Source organism: Peromyscus leucopus, chromosome 7, assembly GCF_004664715.2.
Source record: "Peromyscus leucopus breed LL Stock chromosome 7, UCI_PerLeu_2.1, whole genome shotgun sequence".
In the NCBI taxonomy this organism is placed as follows: domain Eukaryota; kingdom Metazoa; phylum Chordata; class Mammalia; order Rodentia; family Cricetidae; genus Peromyscus; species Peromyscus leucopus.
Window position 1 is genome coordinate 73010222 of NC_051069.1, and position 26617 is coordinate 73036838.

The 26617-nt window shown below is 41.2% G+C and overlaps 2 protein-coding genes and 1 non-coding gene across 4 annotated transcripts in view; 2 read left to right on the top strand and 1 right to left on the bottom strand.

The window, feature by feature from the left end:
* The first annotated feature begins 4320 nt into the window (after positions 1-4320).
* LOC114697305 lies at positions 4321-4484 on the top strand. Its single transcript, XR_003735143.1, has one exon. It is a non-coding gene; the product is annotated as a U1 spliceosomal RNA (small nuclear RNA).
* A 13555-nt stretch (positions 4485-18039) lies between these two features.
* On the bottom strand, positions 18040-19669 carry LOC114697278 (L-lactate dehydrogenase A chain-like). Its single transcript, XM_037207809.1, is given in 3 exon segments — positions 18040-18833; positions 18836-19265; positions 19268-19669. Coding segments are annotated over 3 exon segments (1083 nt in total). The 5' UTR covers positions 19655-19669; the 3' UTR covers positions 18040-18567.
* A 1959-nt stretch (positions 19670-21628) lies between these two features.
* Positions 21629-26617, top strand: part of Bckdhb (branched chain keto acid dehydrogenase E1 subunit beta) — a 192116-nt gene continuing 187127 nt past the window's right edge. For both annotated transcript variants that reach the window (XM_037207810.1, XM_028875486.1), the window contains exon 1: positions 21629-21854. In XM_037207810.1, coding sequence (XP_037063705.1) covers positions 21665-21854 — 190 coding nt within the window. In that variant the 5' untranslated portion in view covers positions 21629-21664. The remainder of the gene's footprint in view (positions 21855-26617) is intronic.

Below are 26617 nucleotides of genomic sequence, written 5' to 3' on the forward strand. Positions count from 1 at the left end.
AGGATGACTTAGTGGAGTTGCCTTTTTCCTTCCACCACGTGGTTGGGCTCCGGGGATCAGATCTTCAGGTTTGCATGCAAGCCCCTTTACCTGGAGAGCCCGCTTGTCAGACCTATCTTCTTGTGTTCAGTGTCATTTTCTTTCTTTCATTTGTGATCCAGGAATTTGATACCGCTCTCTCTAGTGAAAGTTTTCTTTTTAAAATCTATTTTCAAGGAATTTACCTTTTGGTTTCACTGTCTTTTCTCTGCTGTCTTCTACTCTAACCTTTGCTAGTTCCTTCCTTCTGTTCCCTCTATGCTTGGTTTTTCTCTTCTTTCCCCTGGTTTTAAGGCAGGAATTCAAGGGACTGCTCTGAGATTGTTTTTACTTTCAAGTGGACATTTTCAACCATATTTTCCCTTCTCAATATTATTTTTGCTGAGTTTATGTCCTATGAGTTTAAATATGCTGTGTCTTCACTGTCCTTCAAGACAAAATGCTCTCTAGTTTCAATTTGGATTTCCCTCTTTAGCCGTTCACTATTTAGGAGTGTGTTGTTTAATTCCACATACTCATGAGTTTTCCAGAGTTCTTTCGGTTATCAATTTCTAATGTCAGCCCATTGCATTCTGAAGACATGCTTCGTATTTTCTATTATTGTGTATTAAGGCTTGTTTTGTGGCCTTAACACATAATGTATCTTAGAGATCATCTCTCACAATGCTACATTGTTTTCAAAGAAGAGTCTCTTCTAAAAGGTCTAGTTGATCTGTAGGTGTCTGTCTTCAAGCCCCCAGTTTCCATGCTGATCTCTTGCCTAATTGTTCTATCCATTATTGAAAGGAGAGTGCTAGAGGTTCTACTATTGCTAATTTCCTATGTATCTCTCATTTCTGGAAGTATTTGCTTCATGTATTTTGGTGTTCTATTGTTAGGTGCATGAATGCTTATGGTTATTTTATTTTCAGATGGAGTGAAAACCCCTCTGTTGTTTTAAAATATCCCTCTTTGTGAGCTGCAACATTCAGTGACGTGGGGTAGTTTTCTGTCATTGGTCCAGCCATTCTACCTTTCTTATAGTTGTCTGCATGATGTAGTTTTATGCTGCTTAATGGCTGGATACATTTGGAGAAATGCATCATTAGAGATTCCTGCATTCTGTGAACATCATGTGTGCATATACAAACACAGAATGGGTAGGCGAGTCATTTGGTGTGGCCTCAGTGCAATGAAGATGTGTGTGGCTGGCATGGCACTGTGTTCTGTTTCACATAGGTATAGTCCACAACGATAAAATGTATAACATCCTGCATACACAGTTGTTTATTATCACTATGAAGCATTATGTGCTGTATATAATTGTATGTTATACTTTTATCTATAGCTGGCACTCTAGTAGGTTTGTTTACACAGCATCTCCACAAACGTGATTAAAATGTTACGGTACAGTGTTACAAAGACTAAGACATCATTAAGCAATAGAAAATTCTCACCTCCATTATAATCTTATGGGACCACTGATGTTTCAATAACTATCACTTCATTATGTAGCACATGACTATGTATTTTCCTTTTTATTTTTGATGTTGTTTTATGTATATAGTTGTGTATCTGCCTGTGCATATGCACATGTGTGCCAGTTCCAGAGGGTGCAAGAGGGCACCCGGCTCCCTGGAGCTGCAGGTGGTTTGTGAGCTGCCCATTGTGGGTGCTGGGAACCAAATTTCTGCTTTAGTCTTTTATTCTCTTTCATTTCCTGTTGAAATGATCATGGTTTGATTTTTTTCCCATTACATTAATATAAATAATCACATGAACTGATTTAAAATGTTAACCAAACTTTGCATTTTCATGATTATGCTTATTTGGTCATAAAATTACATTTATGTATTGCTTTATTATATTCCCTAGACTTTTGTCAAAGAACTTTATATCTATATTTATGGGAAAATGTCTTAGTTTTTCTTTTTGTAATGTGTTACACGATTTTAATATCTGAGTAATTCTGTCATCATAGAATGAGTCAGCAAATGTTATTATGCATTTAATATCTTTGTTTTTATAAAAGTGTTTTTCTAGGTAGCCTGGGTTAGCCTTGAACTCATCAAATAGCCCCAAACATCTTTCAACTCATGATCCTCCTGCTTCCATGTCCTGAGTACTAAAACCATAGGTGTGTGCCACTACTCCTGGACCACTTGGAATTTTTGAAAGTAGAATTGGCACTGTTTCCTCCCCAAAATTTTGTCAGAATTTACTTATGAAGCCTTCTGACCTTAAAGGGCTTTAAAAAATTGTTGTGACTTGTAAAGGATGGGTTTAGTTTACTCAGTAGATACAAGACTATTCATTTCACCTTCTTCCTCTAAACAAAGCTCCTTATGATGCTCTTTGTTTTTGTGAGCTGACCGCTCGGTTTGTTCAACTTTTCCGCAGTAGTTTGTATTCCATAGTCAACCATAACTATGGTGTGTATATAAACTATATATGCTTAATTGCTCCTTTTTATGTTACCTTTTTAAAAGAGAAGTTGTAGGGCTAGAAGAATAGCTTGGCTGTCAATCATGAGTACTGCTTCTGCACAGGACCTTGGTTTGGTTCCTACCACCTACATCAGATGGCTCACAGATGTTTATAACTTTCAGAGGATCTATGTCAACTCTTGACTCCTTGGCCATCTGTGCTATCATCTAAACACAGGCACACAGATAAACACCTTTAAGTAGATGTCAGGGATTCAAATTTGTGAGGTTACCATGTCTTTATAAAAGGATATCGAGCAGCCCACTGGTGACAAGGTTTCAGTCCATGTTACAGTGTCAGAGGAAGGAATTTCATTGTGGGTTGTACAGCTGAACAACAGATAAAGGACTTGGTTTGCACTGATAAATGATGTTTGATGCAAACCAAACCCCAAACAAAAGCACAATCCAGTGACACATCCAAAGTTTACTTTTCACTCCTGGTCCATGCCAGACAAGGGAGACTGCATAAAGCATCGGACCAGGAGCATGCCTTTTGGATGCTGTAGTCTTTGAGATATTATTACTTGATGAGGCAGAGGAAGAGAACTCAGAGAATTGGCCCCCAGCTCTTACATTTCTTATCCAGGAGTAACTGTATACACTTATGTTTATATCCATTGGTAAAGCAAATCTCATTGCCATAATTGATGCCAGTTGATTGAGAAAATACAATCTGCTCGAGTTCTTAAGCGCAGGGGAGAAGGGCTGGTGATACAGCTCAGTGGTAGTATACTTGCCCAGTATGTGTAAGGGCCTTGGTTCAGTTCCCAAAGGTGTGAAGAATAAAAGATGGAGGGAATGGAACTGTTTCTATTGTTAGTGCTTCTGCCACATGGAGCATGCATATTGTATGTGTGTATGTATCTAATGTGAAGTATAGGTTGGGGACCACTATTCACCTTTGTCTGTGGAGAAGTTGTCAGCAGTCACTAATGGTGACCAGGGTTTACTGGGCCCCGTGCTCTTTCCTCCTTTGCTACGCTGGTCCCCACCAGGTCTTCCTCACCCCCACAAGCACTCTAGTTCAAATGAAGTCAGTGGGTAGGAGGTAAAAAGATGTTGATTTTAAAGTTGACATTGCTGGATGTAGTAATCTTGGTTGGCAGTTATTCTCAAACATGTCATTTGGTTTCAATATTAATGATTGTGTAAACATCAATTTTAATTAATATTTCATGGATCTGGCAGTATTCACACATTGTCGTTGAAATTAAAACAGTCTCCACGACCATGGCATGTCTTTTTAAAAAATTAACATGTTTCTTTGAAACAATGATCATACACCTAGGCAGAAACTACTATTTGGATATGAGCCCCCCACCCCCATCTCCCTGCTTAAATCTTCCTGACAGGCTAAGTGCCAACTGCAGAAAATGCCACTTTGAAGGACACCATCTCTACAATGAATGCACTTATGGTTTCTGTCTGAGCAGGATGAGTCAGGCGCCTGGGAGGCTGACCACTATCCATCCTGAAGCCCCATAGAACATAAAAATGCCTCAGAGACTCTGATCTGCCACCTCTGCTTCCAGAGTGCTGGAACCAAGTGCATGTACCACCATGCCTGGCTGGACCAATTTTGAGAATGAAAAAGAGAAAGAATAACAAAACAAAATAAAATAAAAAAAATCAGAAAAGTGCCGGGCAGTGGTGGCGCACGCCTTTAATCCCAGCACTCGGGAAGCAGAGCCAGGCGGATCTCTGTGAGTTCGAGGCCAGCCTGGGCTAGAGAGCAAGATCCAGGACAGGCACCAAAACTACACAGAGAAACTCTGTCTCCAAAAACAAAAAACAAAAAAAAAAACAAAACAAAAAACTTACCTGGCAGGGGAGATACCATGATCACGAAGGTGGTTTTCCCAGGGCGAGGCTTATCCATTGCACTCCAGATGTGCTGACCTCTGCGATTTCCCCAAATGCGGGAAACTCGACTGCATGATTTGTGGTAGTGGGGGACTGCGTTCACGCTCTCCCCTGTAAAAAAAAAAATGCACAGAGATTTCTGAGATATGGGAAGGGTGTGGTAGCAGGAGCTCCTATGTATGGGGTGGGGTAGGTGGCTCAGATGCATGGATTGGCTTAGAATTACATTGGCAAAGACAGTGCCTGGTACAAGCAGTGCTCTCAATGCACACATTGAACAGCAGACTCAGGTAACTAAAATGATAAAGATCAAAATAAAAAAGCAGACACCACCCACAAAAGCAACAAAGAATTATCAGGACCTAGATAAATTCTCCTAAGAGGCTTCGCTGATATTGTTCACTCACTCTACTTTATTAATTTACTCTTCAGGGTCTCACTGTGTAGCCCAGGCTGGCTTTAAACTTGTGTTCCTCCCACTGTGGCCTCTCAAACAGCTGGAGTTGTTGGTGAGGTGCATGCCACAGTGAGGTGCATGGCACAAGCTTTGCTTGGCTGTTGTTATTGGTGGGTAGCTTATTACTTCTCAAGACAGAATACCCAATTAGACATTATTTACGTTGAGTGAGAATTTGCTTTTTCCTGTTTATTTTGTCAATTTGAAAGCTGTCCTTGCTGAATCTTTGTTGGTGGTTATTTGCTTTCAGGGCTTGAAACACACCATTCAATGCTTTTGTGGCTTTAAGATTGCTGGTCGGAGGTCTGATGTGATTCTGCCTTTGGAAGTAAGTTGGTGTATTTCTCTGTGTAGTCGGACTTTTTCTGTCCCAGCAGCCACTCCATATAACCGACACTTAATATTAATTATAAATGTTTGGTCAATAGCTCAGGCTGGTTACTAGCTAACTCTTTTATATATATATAATTTTACAATACCATTCAGTTCTACATATCGGCCATGGGTTCCCCTATTCTCCCCCCTCCCACTCCCTCTTCAATTTCTTTCTTTAGAGATTTAAAGTTCTTATCAAAAAGGTCCTTCACTTGTTTAGTTAGTGTTATCCCAAGGTATTTTATATTATTTGTGGCTATTGTAAAGGGTGATGTTTCTCTGACTTCTTTCTCAGCCCTTTTATCATTTGTATATAGGAGGGCTACTGATTTTTTGAGTTGATCTTGTATCCTGCCACTTTACTGAAGGAGTTTATCAGCTGTAGGAGTTCCCTGGTAGAGTTTTTGGGGTCACTTATGTATACTGTCATATCATCTGCAAATAGTGAAAGTTTGACTTCTTCCTTGCCAATTTGTATCCCTTTGATCTCCTTTTGTTGTCTTATTGCTCTAGCTAGAACTTCTAGTACTATATTGAATAAATATGGGGAGAGTGGACAGCCTTGTCTTGTTCCTGAATTTAGTGGTATCGCTTTGAGTTTCTCTGCATTTAATTTGATGTTTGCTGTTGGCTTGCTATAAATTGCTTTTATTATGTTTAGAAATGTTCCTTGTATTCCTGATTTTTCTAAGACCTTTATCATGAAGGGGTGTTGGATTTTGTCAAAGGCTTTTTCAGCATCTAAGGAGATGATCATGTGGTTTTTTTTCTTTCAGTTTGTTTATATGGTGTATTACATTGACTGATTTTCATATGTTGAACCATCCTTGCATCCCTGGGATGAATCCTACTTGGTCATGATGGATGATTGTTTTGATGTATTCTTGGATTCGGTTTGCCAATATTTTGTTGAGTATTTTTGCATCAATGTTCATGAGGGAGATTGGTCCGTAGTTCTCTTTCTTTGTTGCATCTTTGTGTGGTTTGGGTATCAGGGTAATTGTAGCCTCATAAAAAGATTTTGGTAGTGTTCCTTCTGTTTCTATTGTGTGGAACACTTTGAAGAGGATTGTTATTAGTTCTTCTTTGAAAGTCTGGTAGAATTCTGCACTGAAACCATCTGGTCCTGGGCTTTTTTTGGTTGGGAGACTTTTGATGACTGTTTCTATTTCTTTAGGGGTTATTGGTCTATTTAAATGGTTTATCTGGTCTTGATTTAATTTTGGTATGTGGTATTTATCCAGAAAATTGTCCATTTCTTCCTGGTTTTCCATTTTTGTGGAGTACAGGTTTTTGAAGTATGACCTGATGATTCTCTGGATTTCCTCGTTGTCTGTTGTTATGTCTCCCTTTTCATTTCTGATTTTGTGAATTTGGGTGCTCTCTCTTTGCCTTTTGGTTAATTTGGCTAGGGGTTTGTCTATCTTGTTGATTTTTTCAAAGAACCAACTCTTTGTTTCATTGATTTTTTTGTATTGTTCTCTTGTTTTCTATTTCGTTGTTTTCAGCCCTCAATTTGATTATTTCCTGGCATCTATTTCTCCTGGGTGAGTTTGTTTCTTTTTGTTCTAGAGCTTTCAGTTGTGCTGTTAATTCATTGGAATGGGATTGCTCCATCTTCTTTATGTGTGCATTTAGAGCTATGAATTTTCCTCTTAGCACTGCTTTCATAGTGTCCCATAAGTTTGGGTATGTTGTACTTTCATTTTCATTGAATTCTAGGAACTCTTTAATTTCTTTCTTTATTTCTTCCTTGACCCATTGATGTTTCAGGTGGGCATTATTCAGTTTCCATGAGTTTGTGGGTTTTCTATAATTTTTGTTGTTGTTGAGGTCTAACTTTAATGCATGGTGGTCTGATAAGATACAGGAGGTTATTCCAATTTTTTTGTATCTGTTGAGATTTGTTTTGTGTCCAAGCATGTGGTCAATTTTTGAGAAGGTTCCATGGGGTGCTGAGAAGAAGGTATATTCTTTTGTGTTAGGATGGAATATTCTGTAGATATCTATTAGGTCCATTTGAGTCATAACATCTGTTAGGTCCTTTATTTCTTTGTTAAGTTTCAGTCTGGTAGATCTATCTTTTGGTGAGAGTGGTGTGTTAAAATCTCCCACTACTAATGTGTGGGGTTTGATGTGCATTTTAAACTTTAGTAGTGTTTCTTTTATGAATGTGGGTGCTTTTGTATTTGGAGCATAAATGTTTAGAATCGAGACTTCATCTTGGTGGATTTTTCCCGTGATAAATATGTAATGTCCATCCTGGTCTCTTTTGATTGATTTTAATTTGAAGTCTATTTTATTAGATATTAGGATAGCTACACCAGCTTGTTTCTTAGGTCCATTTGCTTGGAAAGCCTTTTCCCAGCCCTTTACTCGGAGGTAGTGTCTGTCTTTGAAGTTAAGGTGTGTTTCTTGAATGCAGCAGATGGATGGGTCCTGTTTTCTTATCCATTCTGTTAGCCTGTGTCTTTTTATAGGTGAGTTGAGACCATTGATATTGATGGATATTAATGACCAGTGATTGTTAATTCCTGTTATTTTTTGTGGTTGTGTTGTGTTGTCCTTCTGTGGTGTATGTTGGTGTGGTATTATCTATTGCTTGATTTTTCATGGATGTGTTTAGCTTCTTTGGGTTGGATTTTCCCTTCTAGTGCTTTCTGTAGGGCTGGGTTTGTGGACAGGTATTGATTAAATCTGGCTTTATCCTGGAATATTTTGTTTACTCCGCCTATGGTGATTGAGAGTTTTGCTGGGTATAATAGTCTGGGTTGGCATCCGTGGTCTCTTAGTGTCTGCATGGGATTTGTCCATGATCTTCTAGCTTTCATAGTCTCTGTTGAGTAGTCTGGTGTTATTCTGATGGGTTTGCCTTTATATGTTACTTGGTCTTTTTCCTTTGCGGCTCTGTCTACCTCTGTGGACCGCCACTGGGCCTGAATGTCTCTGTCGGCTGCCGCTGCCGGGCCCGTCTACCTCTGCGGGCTGCCGCTGGGCCTGTATGTCTCTACCGGTTGCCGCCGGGCCTGAATGTCCCTGTCGGCTGCCGCCACCGGGCCCGTCTACCTCTGTGGGCCGCTGCCACAGGCCTACCTGTGTCTGCTTGTCTCGGCCACCGGGCCTGTCTGAATTTTTCTTTTTTGTTATGACTATGAGACATGTCGGCTCCTGGCAGTACCAATCTACTTCAGAGAAAATATGGGCATTGAAGAAACTGGAAATGGAGTTAACTTTGATTTTGGCAAAAGTTAGCCACTGGACTGCCCCACCTACAGGGCTTCAATGGGTTCTTGACCACCCTAAGGAGGGAATGTAGGGACAGGATATACAAAGGAAAACACACCAAGTCTAGATCCTGATCAAGGTGCCACTTTATTTCTCTTCCACAAAGGTTTATATAGTTCCGCAGGGTGGGGGGAGCAAGAAGCTGCCATCTGCATAAAGTGGGGCAAGCTAACAGGATGTTTGTATAGGATGTTTAATGGGTGAGAAGGTCAAGGGTTCTGACTCAATGTCCTGTTGCTAGGCAACCTGAGTGTAAGCTGATCTAGTTCCCTGTCTTATTGGGGGTCTGTATTTTTTCACTAACTAGAGATTCTCTCCTTGTCCCTGACACTGGACAACAAATTATCCTCAAGTCAACTGCTGACAAACAGGACAGACAGGACATGAAACAAAGGACAACTGATTCTTGCCAAAACAAGTGTGGTTATGGATTTATCAAAAGGCATCTTCTGAGGCCAGAACAATATGGCACCATCCCTGAAGTGGCCTTTGCAATCCGGAAAAGGTACAGTGTCCTTTTCTTCAAAGGCAGCTTAACAGGCAGTGGGCCGATGGCTTCTGATGTGCAATGAAACAGCAGCTGAAACAGTTATTCTTGAAGAGTAACTAAGCTCACGCCTCTCAATAGTGGACTGGCATTTAATAGAGGGATGTGAAGAAGAATGGAATGCTGAGATGAAGCCATATATACACAGAAGAATGGACAGCTGAATTAAAAAAAAAATCAACAATTTCCAGAATTTAAAATCTTGAATCATGACAGGATACTAGTGGAATTCAGGTGTTTCTGGTACAGGGGCTGCTCTCACCCAATGTGAGGTCGAACTACTGACCTTATGTACATCCTACTTCACAAATGAGTCTGTCAGATATGCTAAGCCTATAGGCTGAAGATGATGCCCCAGCACTGCGGAGAAACCTCAGATGACTGTCCAGGCAGCTGGCTGTTTCTGTCAACTCACAATTTTTTGGAAGTTGCTTGCATGTACTTCCTGTTTTTATTTTTGCTAGGTAATATTATTTCCTTCTTGGGTCTCTGAGGGAGTTGAAGATTAGTCAGTTATAGTTGAAGATTAGTTAGGATAGAAAGTGAATTAGGTACATTTTGGACTTACCAAAATAGGATAGATAATGGAATTATTTTCTCTGAATTTGTCAAATACAAATGGACTAGACATTGTTTAGGTATTTATTACTTGTATATATGGTATATAGTTATTGTACTTTTGTATATAGTTTTTCTTATGTTAGTCATAACCTTCCTCCTTTTTTCTTTTTATTAAAATAGAAAAGAGGAAATATGGTGATATTTTATTTGTACTGAAATGTGATTTTATTTGTATGTTAATAAATAAAGTTGCCTGGGGGTCAAAGGTATTAGCATGCCATAGCGAAACCTGGGCGGTGGTGGTGCTCACCTTTAATCCCAGCACTTGGTAGGCAGAGCTAGGTAGATCTCTGTGTGTTCTAGGATATAGCCAGCATTGTAGACACATGCCTTTAATCTCAATACCAACCATAGAAGACCTGGAGGTCTGTACAGACAGGCAGTAATGAGGCGGTCATGTGGTTGGGTTTACAACCAATAAGAAGGCAAAACAGAAAGTCTTTATAAAGACAGACACACAGGAAGTAGGTCTCTTTCGGAGAGGTAGGACCACCGCGAGAGGAAGGGGAAGGTTTTTAGCTCTTAGCTATTGCTCTGACCTCTTGGCTTTCTTCTTTGCGTTGGTTCTGTGTTTCTTATTGAATAAGACAGTTACTTCTACAAATTGTAAACTGTTTAGCCTATTGCTCAGGCTTACAACTAACTAACTAGCTCTTACACTTAAATTAACCCATAGTTCTTATCTATGTTTAGCCATATGGCTTGGTACCTTTTCTCAGTCCAACATTCTCATGTTAATTCCTCTGTGTCTGACTGGCAATCCCATCTCTGCCTTTCCTCTTCCCAGAATTCTCCTAGTCTGGTCACTCTGCCTATATTTCCTGCCAGCTAGATACAGAGGAATTAACATGAGAATGCCCTACTGAAAAAAATTACTAAGCCACGTGGCTAAACATAGATAAGAATTATGGGTTAACTTACGTCTAAGAACTAGTTAGTAATATTAAGCCTCTGAGTCAATTATTTGGGAAGCAGCTTGTGGGTATTTGGGAACAGGAGAGAAAATTTACCTACAGGGAATCTTGAAGGACTGTCCTTCCTTGTCTTGGCAAAGTTTAGCAGTCACTTTCTTTGCATCCTACTGGTCCAGTTTGGACAGTATACTGTCAGCAATTGAGGCAAGAGCAGTTTTTTTTTTTCCAAATGGCTAGCTTTGGCCAAAAAGAAAGTAAACTCCATATATAGTTTCTTCAATGCCCATCATCTTCTCTGTAGTAGATCAGTGCTGCCAAGAGCAGAAGTGTCTCACTGTCATGAAAGTCCTTAGGTTATTAAACAAATTAAATGGCATTTTCTGTAGGTCTTTGAAGTGTTTGAAGACCATCTATCTATCTAAATATATCTGTGTATCACCTTGAAAACATACATAACATGACTATATGTTTGACTATTATAGATGACTATTAAATTTTATTTCTTAATTATACATTACATTTTTAAATGAGTTGTATAAGCACAATACCTTAAACAAGAGTAGAAACATACATACAGTATAACAAAATTAACTTTTTTTTTTTTTTTTTTTTTTTTTGGTTTTTCGAGACAGGGTTTCTCTGTGTAGCTTTGCGCCTTTCCTGGAGCTCACTTGGTAGCCCAGGCTGGCCTTGAACTCACAGAGATCCGCCTGGCTCTGTCTCCCGAGTGCTGGGATTAAAGGCGTGCGCCACCAACGCCCAGCCAAAATTAACTTTAAATTTGTATCAATAAACCAAAATCCATACCACTGTAAAATATTTTGAGATTAATAGTTGTTTTTTGGATTAAAGTAGATTCAATAATATACCCTTTTATCCTATTGTTTCTATATCTCCCCTTTTTCTTTTCAGAATATGATCCTTTGTTCAGTTTTTTTCTGACCATTACCAATAACAACTTGTAACCACCTCCCCCCCCCCCAAATGATAACAGACAGACACACCAATATTTTGGGCATGTGGGTGCCATTCTTTAGACTACTTCCTGTTGTCTGGAGCACTGGTATCTTTGGGGAACCTTGAGAAATTCAGGATAATTGTTAGGTCTTGGCTGGAGTAGTTTGTGATGTTGGCCCATCTCAGCCAGCAGCCTGGAAGCTGTTTGGATGCAGAAATCTGTGGAGACTGTAACAGAGGCATTCTGAGATGCTGGATCATCTGGGCTACCTGTTTTCATTGGTGTGTGGTCCCCTTGTTCTGAAAATACATAAACTTTTAAAGGTAACACATATTACATGTATGGAATATGTGGCGTGCACAAGTCAATTAAAGATGATTTTTGTTTTACATTTGAGTAGGTGAAATATACATTCCATGTCTTGTAGTTCTTCTATTTTTTTGTAGCCAGAATTTCAGGGAGTCTTCCCCAATCAAAGATGATTTTCTTTAATCTGGAATGAATTCACAGCTTCTCATCTCCTGTGGAAATATAAGCATAACCTGTCCCCCAAAGCAACACACCTTTTGACTCAAATTTTGAAGTAAAGATATTTAAAAATACATAGGTTGATATAATATAGCAGTTTCCCTAATGCAGTGTTTCTTAGTAGTTACCACTCATTCATTAGCAGTCAAAAAATTTAAAGATAACACAATAACATACAGGGTCCAGGCTCTGTGTATTTACCATTTTTTACATGGCTTTTTTCTTTCATATTACTTTACTTTCTCTTTAAGGACTTTACTATTTAAATTTTTTTTTCATGATTGTCAATACCCTTTTTCTTTTTCTCTCCCAAGCCTTTGCACATTTTTTTTAAAACACACTGCAACCCGTTTAGAGGTTTTTTTTTCTTCCCATCTGGATCTGTCTTTACTGAGTATCTGTAACCTTTTCTGTCTGCATGAGCCTTTAAAGGGATAAGCGGCATGGCTAGGACCTCTGCCTCTGATTTGGCAGCTGGCTTCTCCCCCAGTTGGTTCCCCAAGAGCCTAGCTTTATGGCAGAGGTATTGGCAGGAGTCACATTTACTGCCCTAGCTCTGGGAAGTTGCAGGGTTCATGCTGTCCCCAAGTAGCTTACCACCTGCTGCTCATAAACCCCATTTAAGTGTTTGGTAGCAGGGTCTCTTAAAAGAGCTGCACCCATTTTTGCTGCTAGCACTAAGCCAGGAAGCTGTCTCTTAGAGGAGTCACCTCTGCTTGCCACTATCAAATACAGCCTACCCAAGAAAAGGCAGTTAGTTACCAAGAAGCTGTGCTTGACTCTGTTTTGTGTGTTTAAAATCCTTTTTTTAAATCTTTGTTAGGTCTTATGTGGAAATTCTGGCCCCATGTTGGAACTCCAGGTGAAGCATTTATCTAATTATTCTTTATCAATAAAATATTGGGAGTCAGACAGATATCAGGGTAAGAACCTGAATGAACAGAGAAGTGAAGAAGCCACCAGTCACCTCTCTCTCATCAGATCCTCAATCCAAAAGGCTTGAGATCCTCCCTCAGTCTCGCCTTACTGCTTCCTGTCTCCTATCTGTCCTCAATCCAAGACCTCTATGGTTAATTTTGGTCGGCTAGTGGCTAGCTCTGCCCTCTGACTCAAAGCAAACTTTGTCAGAATGCGATCAAAATATCACACACATCTCTGCTTATTCCGACCTAGTTGTTTTGTGGTTTTGGCATCTTGACTATAATGTATCATGGAGACATTCTTTTCTGGTCATGTATGTCTCTTTGGGGTAACAAATACTTCTTGTGTTTGGATGTCTGTTTCTTTCACTAGATTTTGGGGATTTTCTACTATAACTTCATTGAATACATTTTCGATGTATTTAGTGTTTATACCTGCTCTTTCTTGTATCTTGTGGATTCGTAGGTTTGGGTGTTTGGTCAAATCCTAGAGTGCTTGGATCTTGAGACCATTCTGGTTTAATTTTGTCCGTATTGATGTTTGAATGTTGTGTTTCTTCAAGCTTGTCTTTCATCCATGGTATTTGGTCTTCTGCTTTCTATAGTCTACTGGTGGTGCTTTCCACTCCTTGTATTAGTTGACCAAGCTTTTTATTTCCTAAATTTCTGTCCTTCCATCTCAATTTCTTACCCAGGTTACTGATTTCTCTTCTTCACTGCTGGCCTTCTTTCACATCACTCAGTGATTCTTTTAGAAGCATATATTGAATTCTTATGATTCAATAATTTCAGAATCTTTGGATTCAGGAATGAAGAAGTGATGACCTCTTTGGGGATTGTGCTGTCTTGCTTGTTTTCCATTTTCTTGTATTTTTGTGTGCAATGTGGGCATATATTAGTTTTGATTATGTCTTATGGTTTGATTTAGGATCTTCTTAGTTACTAGTCTGCTCTGGAAAGTCCAATTCCCAGTAATACTTAATGTCTTAGTTAGGGTTTCTATTGCTGTAAAGAGATACCATGACCATGGCAACTATTATAAAGGAAAAACATTTAATTGGGGTGACTTATATTTTCAGAGGCTTAGTCCATTATCATCATGGTGCAACATGGTGGTGTGCAGGCCGACAGGGTGCTGGAGAAGGAACTGAGACTCCTACATCTTGACCCGCAGGCAACAGGAAGTAAACTAAGACACTGGGCTGGCTTGAGCATATATGAGACCTCAAAGCTCACCTCCACAGTGACACACTTCCTCCAACAAGGCCATACCTACTTCAACAAAGCCACACCTCCTAAAAGTGCCACTTGCTATGAGATCATGGGGACCAATTACATTCAAACCACCATGCACTCAGAGAGGAGAAAACAAACTGTTTTCATAGCAAAACCTCACAGCAAACACAATGTAGAAATACACTTGAAATTGATTCAAGCCAGCTAACACACCAGTAAATGAATGAGAAGGAAGCAGGGATGGGGGAAAGAAGGGAGAGTGGAAGGAACTGAAAGTAAAAAAGGAAAAGAGAAGTGTATTGTGAAGAAGAGAAAAGTGCAGCAGATACAAAAATATCTGGCTGCCAAATAAAGAAAAAAATGTATAGGCAAAATTAGATAAATGTAAGAAGAGGAATAAAAGTAAAAACATAAAAGTCTTTAAAACTAAAATGTTATCAAAGTATGATGAATAAAATACCAAAGAGACAAAGGAATGAATGGGAGCAACATGCCAGCAGACCAGTAAAGCCACAGAACACATGGCAAAACATAGATGAACAGAAATGGGTTAATTTAAGATATAAGAGCTAGCTAGCAAGAGGCCTGCCATAGGCCATACAGTTTGTAAATAATATTAAGCCTCTGAGTGATTATTTTATAAGCAGCTGGGGGACCATGGGGCCATGTGGGACCTGAGAAAACTTTCAACTACAGTGGGAGAATAACAGGGTAAGTGAGTATATAAAGAATTTGCCTGGTAAGAGAGAGGCAAGAGAATAACCAAGGACACCAACTCCCTGTATAATATTCTACTCTTCTGGTAACTAATCCATTTCTCTGGGAATTTTCTCATTACAGTGACATCGATCTTTTCATGAGCGCTCTGCCATAACTTGTTCACCTCTCACAGGCCTGCCTGTTAGTATTGTTGTATCAATGCATTAGATTTTCACATGAACACTAATTGAGGGAGAAACTGAATTTAATTTATACAGATGGTGCATTTCCATGGCTTTTAGTATATCCTCAAGGTTGTACAACTATCACCATCATTTGATTTTAGAACCCTTCTGTGGTGGTTTGAATAAGAATGACCCCCCCCCAGGCTCATATATTTGAATACCTGGTGGCCAGTTGGTGGAACTGTTTGGGAAGGATTAGGCGTTGTGACCTTGTTGGAGGAGGTGTGTCACTGGGGGTTGGCTTTGAGGTTTCAAAAGCTTAAGCCTTTCTTAGTTAACTCTCCCTGCTTTTCTCTCTCCCTTTCCACCTTGTGCTTCCAGATAAAGATGTGAGCTTTTTGCTATTGCTCAAGTGTTATGCCTGCCTGCCTGCTGCCATGCTCCTGGCCATGGTGGTTATGGACTAACCCTGTGAAACTGTAAGCAAGCCCCTAATAAACCCTTTCTTCTATAAGTTGCTTTGATCATGGTGTCTCTTCATAGCAACAGAAAAGTTACCAAGACAACTTCTATCACTCCAAAGAAACTCCAAACTTATTTACTATCATGTCCTGTTATCCCTCTCCCACCTTCTTAAACCATTTGTCTACATTCTACCTCTGTCTACTTGCCTGTTATGTAAAATTTCATAAAATTGGAATGATTTGTGTTTTTTAAATTTTTTAATTTTTTATTTCTGGCTTCTTTCTCTTGGCATGCTTTCAAAATTCATCCATGTAACAGTACTTCAGTTTTTTTTATTGCCAAATTAACATTCTGTTTTTGGATATATCACATTTCATTTTCCCATGCTTGATTTGATTGACAATTGGGTTGCTTCCACTTTTTGCCATTATGAATAATGTTGATTATTATTTGTTATTATGAATATGAATAATGACATTAATGATAATAATGCCACCATGAAAGTCTGCAGATTGTACATGTATTTTTCATTTCTCTTGGTCACATAATACTTCATAGTGGAACTGCTGGATTGTATAACTATTTGAACACTTCTGGGTGGGTGATAAACTGTTTTCCTCAGCAACCTCCCCATTTTTCTTTCCTACCAGGAGTGTACAGAGTTCCACCAACACTGGGCATTCCTTCATTTTAAATTTAAACATTATAAGTGATATTAAATGGTATCTCATTTTGCTTTTGTTTTGAATTTCCATGATGATTAATGATATTGAATATTTTTTAAATGTTTAATGACAATTGGCATATCTTATAAGGAAATATCCATTCATTTCTTGGTATAATCTTCCATCTTTTAAAATGTTTTTTTTCTTTCTTTTTTGTTTTTGTTTATTTGGTTTTTTTGAGACAGGGTTTCTCTGTGTAGTTTTGGTGCCTGTCCTGGGTCTTGCTCTGTAGATCAGGCTGGCCTCAAACTCACAGAGATCCGCCTGGCTCTGCCTCCCAAGTGCTGGGATTAAAAGCATGAGCCACCACTGCCCGGCCTTAAAATGGTTTTATATTCACAGAAAAATTGAGGATATGGTACAGAGAATTTCCATTTGCTTCTCTCTCTCTCTAGCCTTCCCAACAGTCAACACTGCCCTTTTGTAGCACATTATCACCACTAAAGAAACACTTTGATCCAGCATTCTTGCCCAAAGTCTGAAACTTACCCCAGGGTCCAGTTTTGGGGTGATAGACTGAATGGGTTTGAAAATGTATAATGACATTTATTCATCATTATAATACAGAGAATATTTTAACTGCCATGAAAATTCCCTGTACTCTAACTTTTCATTCCCTCCCTTCCTTTGGTAACTACTGATATATTTTTTTTACTGTCTTACTGTTTTTCTTTTCCTAGAATGTAATAGATTTGGAATTGTATAGTTATGTAGCTTTTTTCAGGTTGTTTTGTGTATTAGTCAGGGTTCTCTAGAGTAAGAGAACTTATAGAAGGAATCCCCCCCTCCCCCTCTCTCTCTCTCTATATATAATTTATTAGAATGGTTTACAGGCTGAGGTTCAGCTAATCCAACAGTGGCTACCTATGGATGGAAGGTCCAAGAATCCAGTAGTTGCTTAGTAGTTGCTTAGTCTGCAAGGCTGGGATGTCTCAGCTGGTCTTCAGTACATGCCGGAATCCTGAAAAAGTAGGCTTTAATGCCAGGAAAGGAATGGACTTGCTAGCAAGGGCAAGAACAAGCAGGCAAAGAGAGAGGCTTCCTTCTTGTAAGTCCTTTCCCTGGGCTCCAGTAGAAGGTGTGGCCCAGATTGGAGCCGAATCTTCCCACCTCACAAGATATGGATTGAAGGTGTGTCTTTTCACCTCAAAGATCTGGATTAGAAGTGGTTCTTCCCACTTCAAATGATTTAATTAAGCAAAAATCCCTCACAGGTGTGTCCAGCCATTTTTGGGTTTTAGTTATTTCTAGAAATAGCCAGGTGGACAACTGAAATACCCATCACGCTTGTCTCAGTTTTTCATTTTCATTTAGCTTTCTTTTGGTGCTGAATAGTACTCTATTGTCGGAAAGTACCACAGTTTACGTACGTACTCACTGATTCAAGTTCACTTTTCTTTCAAGTTTGGCAAGCACGGACAAAGCTGTATAATGTTTTGTACAAAGCCATAGATGGTGACCATGCCTATAATCCCAGCACTTGTTAGGAAGGGGCTGAAAGAACTTGAGTTCAATGTCATCTTTGACTACCTGGTGAGTTCCAGGCCAGGCTGTGCTACAAGAGTCCCTGTCTACAAAAGAAAAACAAAACAAAACAAAACAAATCATGTTGACTTGAGTTTCTAAGTCATTCGAGAAAACACCAAGAGGTGTGACTAATAGATTATATGGTAAGAGTATATGCAATTTTGTAAGAAACTACCAAACTGTCTCCCAAGGTGGCTGTGCTATTTTGCTTTCGCATGAGCAGTATCTTTTTTTTTTTTTTTTTTGAGTGGAGTAATCACTGTTCAAGGTTTATTTGGTGTTTTCATTGGCATGACACTTGGGTAGTTGGTTGCATCATCCATATGCACATCTTACTTTTTATATAGTATTTTAATGCACATTACAGACACATAATACACAAAATAATATCATTTAGAACAGTTATGCACAAATATGCATGATGGATTTACCCACTGGAGCCTCGTTATGACTAACCGGGAACTCACTGGCCTAGGCATGTTGGCGAGGGTGCGTAGCAGACACAGCAGGCTCCCAAGATAACCGAAGCCTGCACACAGTTGGCAGTGTGTCTCAGAGACAGTAGGATGACAGTGGGACTGTCACATCAACCAGGTTACCACTACACAAGTACCACTTAGCATCAGGGCAGAGCTGTGGGAATTGCCACCTTAACACAACCACACTAAACACCGCTCAGATGAGGAGACAGTGTGTGGTCTCCATAGAAACCCTGCTGCAGCCTGGACAGTGAAGCTCTAGGACATCTGAGGACTTTAGAACTGCAGCTCTTTCTGGATGCCCCAGAGTGTATCTGCGCTCTTCTTCAAGCGGGCCTCCTCTTCAGAAGTCAGAGTCACCTTCACAACATCTGAGATTCCATTTTGTCCCAGGATACAAGTGACACTGAGGAAGACTTCATCCTTGATTCCATAGAGACCCTTAATCATGGTAGAAATGGGATGCACCCGCCTAAGATTCTTCATCATGCTCTCAGCCAGGTCGGCCACGGAGAGGCCAATGGCCCAGGATGTATATCCTTGAGTTTAATCACCTCATAGGCACTGTCAACCACCTGTTTGTGAACCTCCTTCCACTGCTCCTTGTCTGCATCGCTGTCCAGTACTGGGTTCAGGTTCTTCAGGGAGACACCAGCAACATTCACACCACTCCACACAGGCACACTGGAGTCTCCATGCTCCCCTAGGACCCATCCATGACAACTTAGCGGGTGAATGCCCAGTCTTTCCCCCATCAGGTAACAGAACCGAGCTGAATCCAGATTGCAACCACTCCCAATAACTCGGTTTTTGGGGAAGCCACTTATCTTCCAGGCCACGTAGATCAAGATATCAACTGGGTTTGAAACAATAAGCAGCTTGCAGTTTGGACTGTACTTCACAACATTGGGAATGATGAACTTGAAGATGTTCACATTTCGCTGGACCAGATTGAGTCGGCTCTCTCCCTCTTGCTGACAGCCCCCCCCGCTGTGATAATGACCAGCTGGGAGTTTGCAGTCACACTATAGTCTTTGCCAGAGACAATTTTTGGTGTTCTGAGAAAAAGGCTGCCATGCTGGAGATTCATCATCTCTCCTTTCAGCTTGTCTTCCATGACATCAACAAGGGCAAGCTCATAGGCCAAGTCCTTCATTAGGATACTGATGGCACAAGCCATGCCAACAGCACCAACCCCAACAACCGTAATCTTGTTCTGGGGGGCTTGTTTTTCCTTAAGTAGATTCACAATCAGCTGGTCCTTGAGGGTTGCCATCTTGGTGGACTTTGAACCTCTTGGGACCGCTAGCGCATGATGAACAGCAGCGTGGTCTGGGCTTGGCGACAGAGGCTCCAGCCGCATGAGCAGTATCTTTATTTAGTTTGGTTTCTATTGCTGTAACAAAACACCATGACCAAAAGCAACTGGGGAGGAACACAATTATTTTAACTTATAGCTTGTATTCCATCGTCCAGGGAAGTCAGGACAGGAATTCAAGGCCGGAACCTAGAGGTAGGAACTGAAGCAAAAGCCATGGAGGAATGCTGATTACTGGCTTTCTCCTCTCCCCTTTCTCCTCCTTCTCTCCTCCTCCTCCTGTTTCTTCTCCTCTCCTTCCCCTACCCCTTCCATTCCCCTTCTTCCTCTTCTTCTTCTTTTAACACTGTTTCCTTTTTTTTTTATTATAATTTAAAGGGTCTTTAAAACATTTTTTATTCTTCTCTCATACATTACAACCTGACTAGTTTCCCCTCCCTCCACTCCTCCCAGTCCCCTCCCTCAACCTCCCTTCTTCTGCACTCCTCCTCCATTTACTTAAAAAAAAAAAAAGATCAGGCCTCCCAGAGATACCAAATGAACATAGTATAATAAGTTACAATAAAACTAGGCACATACCCTCATATGGAGGCTGGGCTTGGCAACCCAGTAGGAAAAAAAAGGGTCCCAAGAGCAGGCAAGAGTCAGAGATACCCCCCACCTTCAATGTTAGAAGTCCCACATGAATACCAAGCTACACAACCATGATGTACATGCAGAGGACCAGGTCAGACCCATATAGGCTCCACGATTGTCGTCTTAGTCTTTGTGAACCCCTATGAGCCCTGCTTAGCTGATTCTGTGGACTGTGTCCTCCACCCCTCTGGCTTCTACAATCCTTCCTGCCCCTCTTTTGTGAGGTCCCCTTGCTTACCCAACAGGGATACTTGCTCAAGTGTAGGACAACCCACAGTGTGCTGGGCCACTCACATAAAGAAAAGGCCACCGTAGACTCGTGTGCAGCCTTATCTAGTGAAAGCATTTTCTCAGTTGAGGTGCCCTCTTCCCAGACGACCCTGCTGGCTTGTGTCAAACTCACAAAAATGTCTAATCAGGTGAAGCAATAGATGAGATTTCTCTGCCATTAAACTTTAAAAAAAAAAAAAAACAACTATGTATGTATGTATGTATGTATGTATGTATGTGTGAGTTCATGGATACCTGTGAGTGCATGTATGCCAGAGCATCCTGTGGAGGCAAGAGGGCAATTTACAGGTGTCAATTCTCTTTTACCTTTTGAGTTCCAGGGATTGAACTCAGGTTGTCAGGGTTGGCAGCAAACTCTTTACCCCCTCGGACATACCCTAGTCCTTTTTGCTCTGTTTTCACTGATGAATTTCTCTTTTTACAATGTTGAGTTTAAAGAGTGCATCTATATATAAAACAATAGATCCCGACACAAATCCATTATTATTTTAACTGCCAAATCTCTTCAAGTTTCCCAGTCCCGGATGCCACATTTGCAGGCGTCCTGGTCACACGGGAGAAACATTTTACTCTTCTGTGTGGCACATTAGCCTGAGGGTAGTGATACTCGGGTTCCATCTGCAAAGAAAGTATTACCTTTCTATATACGATCGTTGGTCCAAAAGCAAGATGCGTCTCAGCAGGAGTAGCCTGAGTAGCTAGTGAAGTTCTGTGAGAGAAAACAATCCAATCACTAACCTTTCTTTACCATCCCGCACTCACTGACTCTGAGAAACACAGGAGGCAGTGTAATTTTAAAAATGAAAGAGCTACTGGAAATGACACTGTGAAAAATGATATTGGAGAAGAACACAGCCAGTCGCCTGGTGTGACACCGCACGCCACGCTGTTGTTGAATTTGGGGGTGGCTCCACAGCCAGGGACCGCATCTCAGGCTGCAGGGCCCTAGGTCCCGCTTCCGTCTGCGCCCGCGGCTAGGTCACGGCGTCCCCATCCCCGCCTCCGAACTTCCAGCTCCGATTGGTTTCTTTCACGGACCCGCCCCTCGGAACCGCCCAATGAGGAAGCTCCCGACGCAGCTCCGCCCTCCCTGCCGGCAGCGTGGGCTGCGGTGCCTGAGACCCGGGGATGGCGGCGTTGGCTGCGCGCGCGGGTGGGCTTCTGCGGCTCCGAGCTGCGGGAGCGGAGCGGCGGTGGTGCGGACTGCGCGGCGCTGGGCGGGTGCAAGGCTTCCTGCAACCCGGAGGCGAGGACGCGGCCCAGAAGCGGCGGGTGGCCCACTTCACCTTCCAGCCGGACCCGGAGTCCCAGCAGTATGGTGAGAGCCGGGGATCTCCCTGCATCCCGGGTCCATTCCCGCCTCGGGTCGGCTTGTGATCTTGTTGCTCTTTCTTGGTGACTCTTCCCTTCAGATGCAGCCTCTGGGCACCTTCGGGATAGGTGAGAGGGCGCCCTGCCGTCTGCGAGGGCCTAAGGGTGCAGAAGTGGTGTCCAAAAAACGCCCCTCTTGTCTGGAAGCTTCATCCCTGCTTTCCCATATCAGGCCCCTTAGGTGTTACCTTGCCAGGACTGGGTCACTAATTTGAGGCAGCAGCCTGTAAAAGACTTTTCTTTCTTTTTTCTTACCCCCCCCCTTTTTTTTTCCATTTGCAAGGGAAGAGTAAACCTAGGGAGTAAATAGTAGAATTTAATTTTCTCAAGGTCACGAAACAGGTTCTACCTACAGATGGGAAAGAATCCAGACTTCTATTTGAGCCTAATACTGAGCTCCTGCTGGGCTCTGCTGTCATTTGGCCAAGCAGAGGTAATCTCTACAGGTGGTGGGAAAGAGCAAGTGGAAGGGTATGGGTCAGGCTCCTATTGTGCCGCCTTTGTTACACTGTTTCTCCTACAAGTTTTGTGTAATCGCCTAAGATCCCAGGTCTATCTGCAGAGTAGCGGGAGACGGTAAGGATACCTGTCCTGCTTTCTTGTCTAATGACTTCTCCCACGCCGGGGCTGGTATTTTTGGAAGCCCGTCTTTACTTGTGAACAATAATTGTTGAGAGCTTGCTGTTGGTGAAATTGGCATTCCTCCTCTCATTTGGTTCATAGGACAAGTTTTAATTTCATGGGATAGGTCATGTTTTAATTTCCGCTTTGCAGTCAGATAAACTGAAGCCTTGAAACAGAGTATTTCAGAGTACACAAGGTGTAAGTTGACAGGTAGCTGTAAAGTTTAGAATCTAGTAAGCTAGATTTCAAAACTGCCACTCTACGTAAGGCAATAAAGGCATTTAGAAATAATTTACCCATCAGTCTTCCCAGTTTTGTGAAATAGTAGATTAGAAAGACGAATAGCAGTTGATTTTTTTTCCCCCAGCCTTCAATACTGTCTTCACAGCAAAGAAACTTTGGCCTAGTCATAGAGAAATAGAGCACAGGTCCTAATTCTCCCTTCCACAATTGTGAAATGACTAAAATCTGAGTGACGTCATGTCTCTATGTTGTTACTATAAAAACAGTACAAGCATATTACAGATAAAAGGCGTAAGTTAGAAAAAAGTAAAAAAGTGTTTGGTACCACTCATGGTAAATGCTGCTAAGCCTTTAAGGTTCATTCTTCCAACTCACTGTATTTTCTGTAATTAGAAAAATTTTCCTGTGATGCTGCAGAGTTTTGATAACACGTATAGTTCAGAAGTGAGAGTCAGTGTCTTGTGTTTGGTCTTGTCCCTATCTCTCTAGACTTTGAAGTTGTCATTCTACAAGCCTCAGCTTCTCTATAATTAAGGGATTAATGATGGCAGCTACTTCGAAAGGAGAGGAGAGCTAAGGGCTGAATGTCACTAATACATTTAACACAGTGTTGCTAATATATTTAAAATACTGTGGCTCCTTGGAAGTACTAACTCAGTAAAGAACAACTTTTAATAGACACCATCATACGTTTGTTATAGTTTCACAGTGTTATAAAATATGAAGATAGCTATATTCCATGCGCATGCCCCCCTCCCCCAATGATAAAGCCCCAGAGATTAGAGTTCTCATTCAAAAAATATGAATGGTTTAATGGAGTTTTAAAATGCTTACTTCAGATGCCCAGTTTATACTTAGTCTGTGTAAGAGTGTTTGTCATATTAAGTGTAAGGGGAAAGGATATAAGAATGTGTTGGGGTTAATGCTGGGAATCCCAGGAACACACCCTTGTGATTTTGTATTAACCACTGCATCTTATGTTTGCATTTGTTTCTCTTCTGCTGAGGAATCTTTTCCCATAATATTTGCTCACTAGTTTATGTTCTTTTGTGAAAGGCATTTCTTTTTCTTTTTTCATATTTTGAAAGTTGTGCCCTATGTCTTTTTTCCTGTCGATGCCGACTCCATTGTTGAGTAATTGCTTTTATCTAGGTGTTGTGGTGGGCATCAGTCTGTTATCTTCACAATAATCACATAGCTAGATGGTATTATGTTCATTGTACATCGAGGCTCAGAGATGTTTGTGACCTTCCCAAATGTGGTAAAGAACAGAGTCAACTTTCAAACCCCATTGTGTCTTACTCAAAGCCTCATAAGTAGTGCTAAAATTTTGCATATTACAGCTGCTAATGAAGATACCAACTCTCTGTCCTTCACATGTGCTGCAAATGCTTTTCATTCACCCACATTGTTCGATTTCACGTGGAAGAGGGACTGCTTCAGTTGGTGGCCAGGATCAACTTCCAGTAGGTGACTTTTAAGCTGCACAGTGAACTGAGACAAGGGCTTATCTTTGCAAAGATCACTGGAATATTGTTTTTCAGTTAGAAACAAGGTAGAAACTGAGTAGGTTTAAGGCCTGGAGTAGGGTCGTCCTTTGTATCAGCAGAGAAAATTGTAGTCAGATTTTCCTTTGGGCCACCAGCACACAAATAATGACACAGAGACTTATTATTAATTATGAAAGCTTAGTTTAGGCTTGTTCCTAACTAGTTCTTATAACTTAAATTAAGCCATATTTTTTATTTTATTTTATTTTATTTTATTTTATTTTACAATACCATTCAGTTCTACATAACAGCCACAGATTCCCTTGTTCTCCCCCTTCCTGCCCCCTTCCCTTCCCCCCCAGCCCACTCCCCATTACCACCTCCTCCAGGGCAAAGCCTCCCCCGAGGACTGAGATCGACCTGGTAGACTCAGTCCAGGCAGGTCCAGTCCCCTCCTCCCAGATTGAGCCAAGCGTCCCTGCATAAGTCCCATGTTTCAAACAGCTAACTCAGGCAATGAGCCCAGGACCTGGTACCACTGCCCAGATGCCTCCCAAACAGATGAAGCCCAATCAACTGTCTCACCTATTCAGAGGGCCTGATCCACTTGGGGGCCCTTCAGCCTTTGGTTCATAGTTCATGTGTTTCCATTCGTTTGGCTATTTGTTCCTGTGCTTTATCCAACCTTGGTTTCAACAATTCTCGCTCATATAAACCCTCCTCTTTTTTGCTAATTAGACTCCCGGCACTCCACCCGGGGCCTAGCCGTGGATGTCTGCATCCAGATTCCTCAGTCCTTGGATGGGGTTTCTGGCCCAACTATTAGGTTGTTTGGCCATCTCATCACCAGAGTAGGTCAATCCCGGCTGTCTCTCGACCATTGCCAGCAGTCTTTTGTGGGGGTATCTTGTGGATTTCTGTGGGCCTCTTTAGCACTTTTTCTTCCTTTTCTCATGTGGTCTTCATTTACCATGGTCTCCTATTTCTTGTTCTCCCTCTCTGTTCTTGATCCAGCTGGGATCTCCCGCTCTCTTTCCCTCGACCCTCGCCCTTCATTACTCCCACTCATGTCCAGGTTGTCCATGTAGATCTCAGCCATTTCTCCGTCATTGGGCGATCCTCGTGTCTTTCTTGGGGTCCTATTTTCCAGGTAGCCTCACTGGTGATGTGAGTAGCAGTCCAGTCATCCTTGTTCCACATCTAGTATCCTCTTATGAGTGAGTACATACCATATTTGTCTTTCTGAGTCTGGGTTATCTCACTCAGGATGATTTTTTCTAGATCCATCCATTTGCCTGCAAACCTCATGATGTCATTGTTTTTCTCTGCTGAGTAGTATTCTATTGTGTATATGTGCCACAATTTATCCATTCTTCAGTTTGAAGGGCATATAGGTTGTTTCCAGGTTTTGGCTATTACAAACAATGCTGATATGAACATAGCTGAGCAAGTGCTCTGGTGGTATGATTGAGCATTCCTTGGGTATATGCCCAAGAGTGGTATAGCTGGATCTTGGGGGAGATTGATTCCCAATTTTCTAAGAAAGCGCCATATTGATTTCCAAAGTGGTTGTACAAGCTTGCATTCCCACCAGCAGTGGAGGAGAGTTCCCCTAGTTCCACATCCTCTCCAGCATAAAGTGTCTTCAGTGTTTTTGATCTTAGCCATTCTGACAGGTGTAAGGTGGTATCTCAGAGTTGTTTTGATTTGCATTTCCCTGATGATTAGGGATGTTGAGCAATTCCTTAAATGTCTTTCAGCCATTTGAGTTTCCTCTGTTGAGAATTCTCTGTTTAGTTATATAGCCCATTTCTTAATTGGACTGTTGGTCGTTTTGATGTCTAATTTCTTGAGTTCCTTATATATTCTGGATATCAGTCCTCTGTCAGATGTGGGGTTGGTGAAGATCTTTTCCCATTCTGTAGGCTGTCGCTTTGCCTTGTTGACCGTATCCTTTGCTCTACAAAAGCTTCTCAGTTTCAAGAGGTCCCATTGATTGATTGTTTCTCTCAGTGTCTGTGCTACTGGTGTTATATTTAGGAAGTGATCTCCTATGCCAATGCGTTCAAGACTACTTCCTACTTTCTCTTCTAGCAGGTTCAGAGTAGCTGGATTTATGTTGAGGTCCTTGATCCACTTGGACTTAAGTTTTGTGCACGGTGACAGATATGGATCTATTTGCAGCCTTCTACACGTTGATATCCAGTTATGCCAGCACCATTTGTTGAAGATGCTTTCTTTTTTCCATTGTACACTTTTGGCTTCTTTGTCAAAAATTATATGTTCATAGGTGTGCAGGTTAATATCAGGGTCTTCAATTTGATTCCATTGGTCCACATGTCGGTTTTTATGC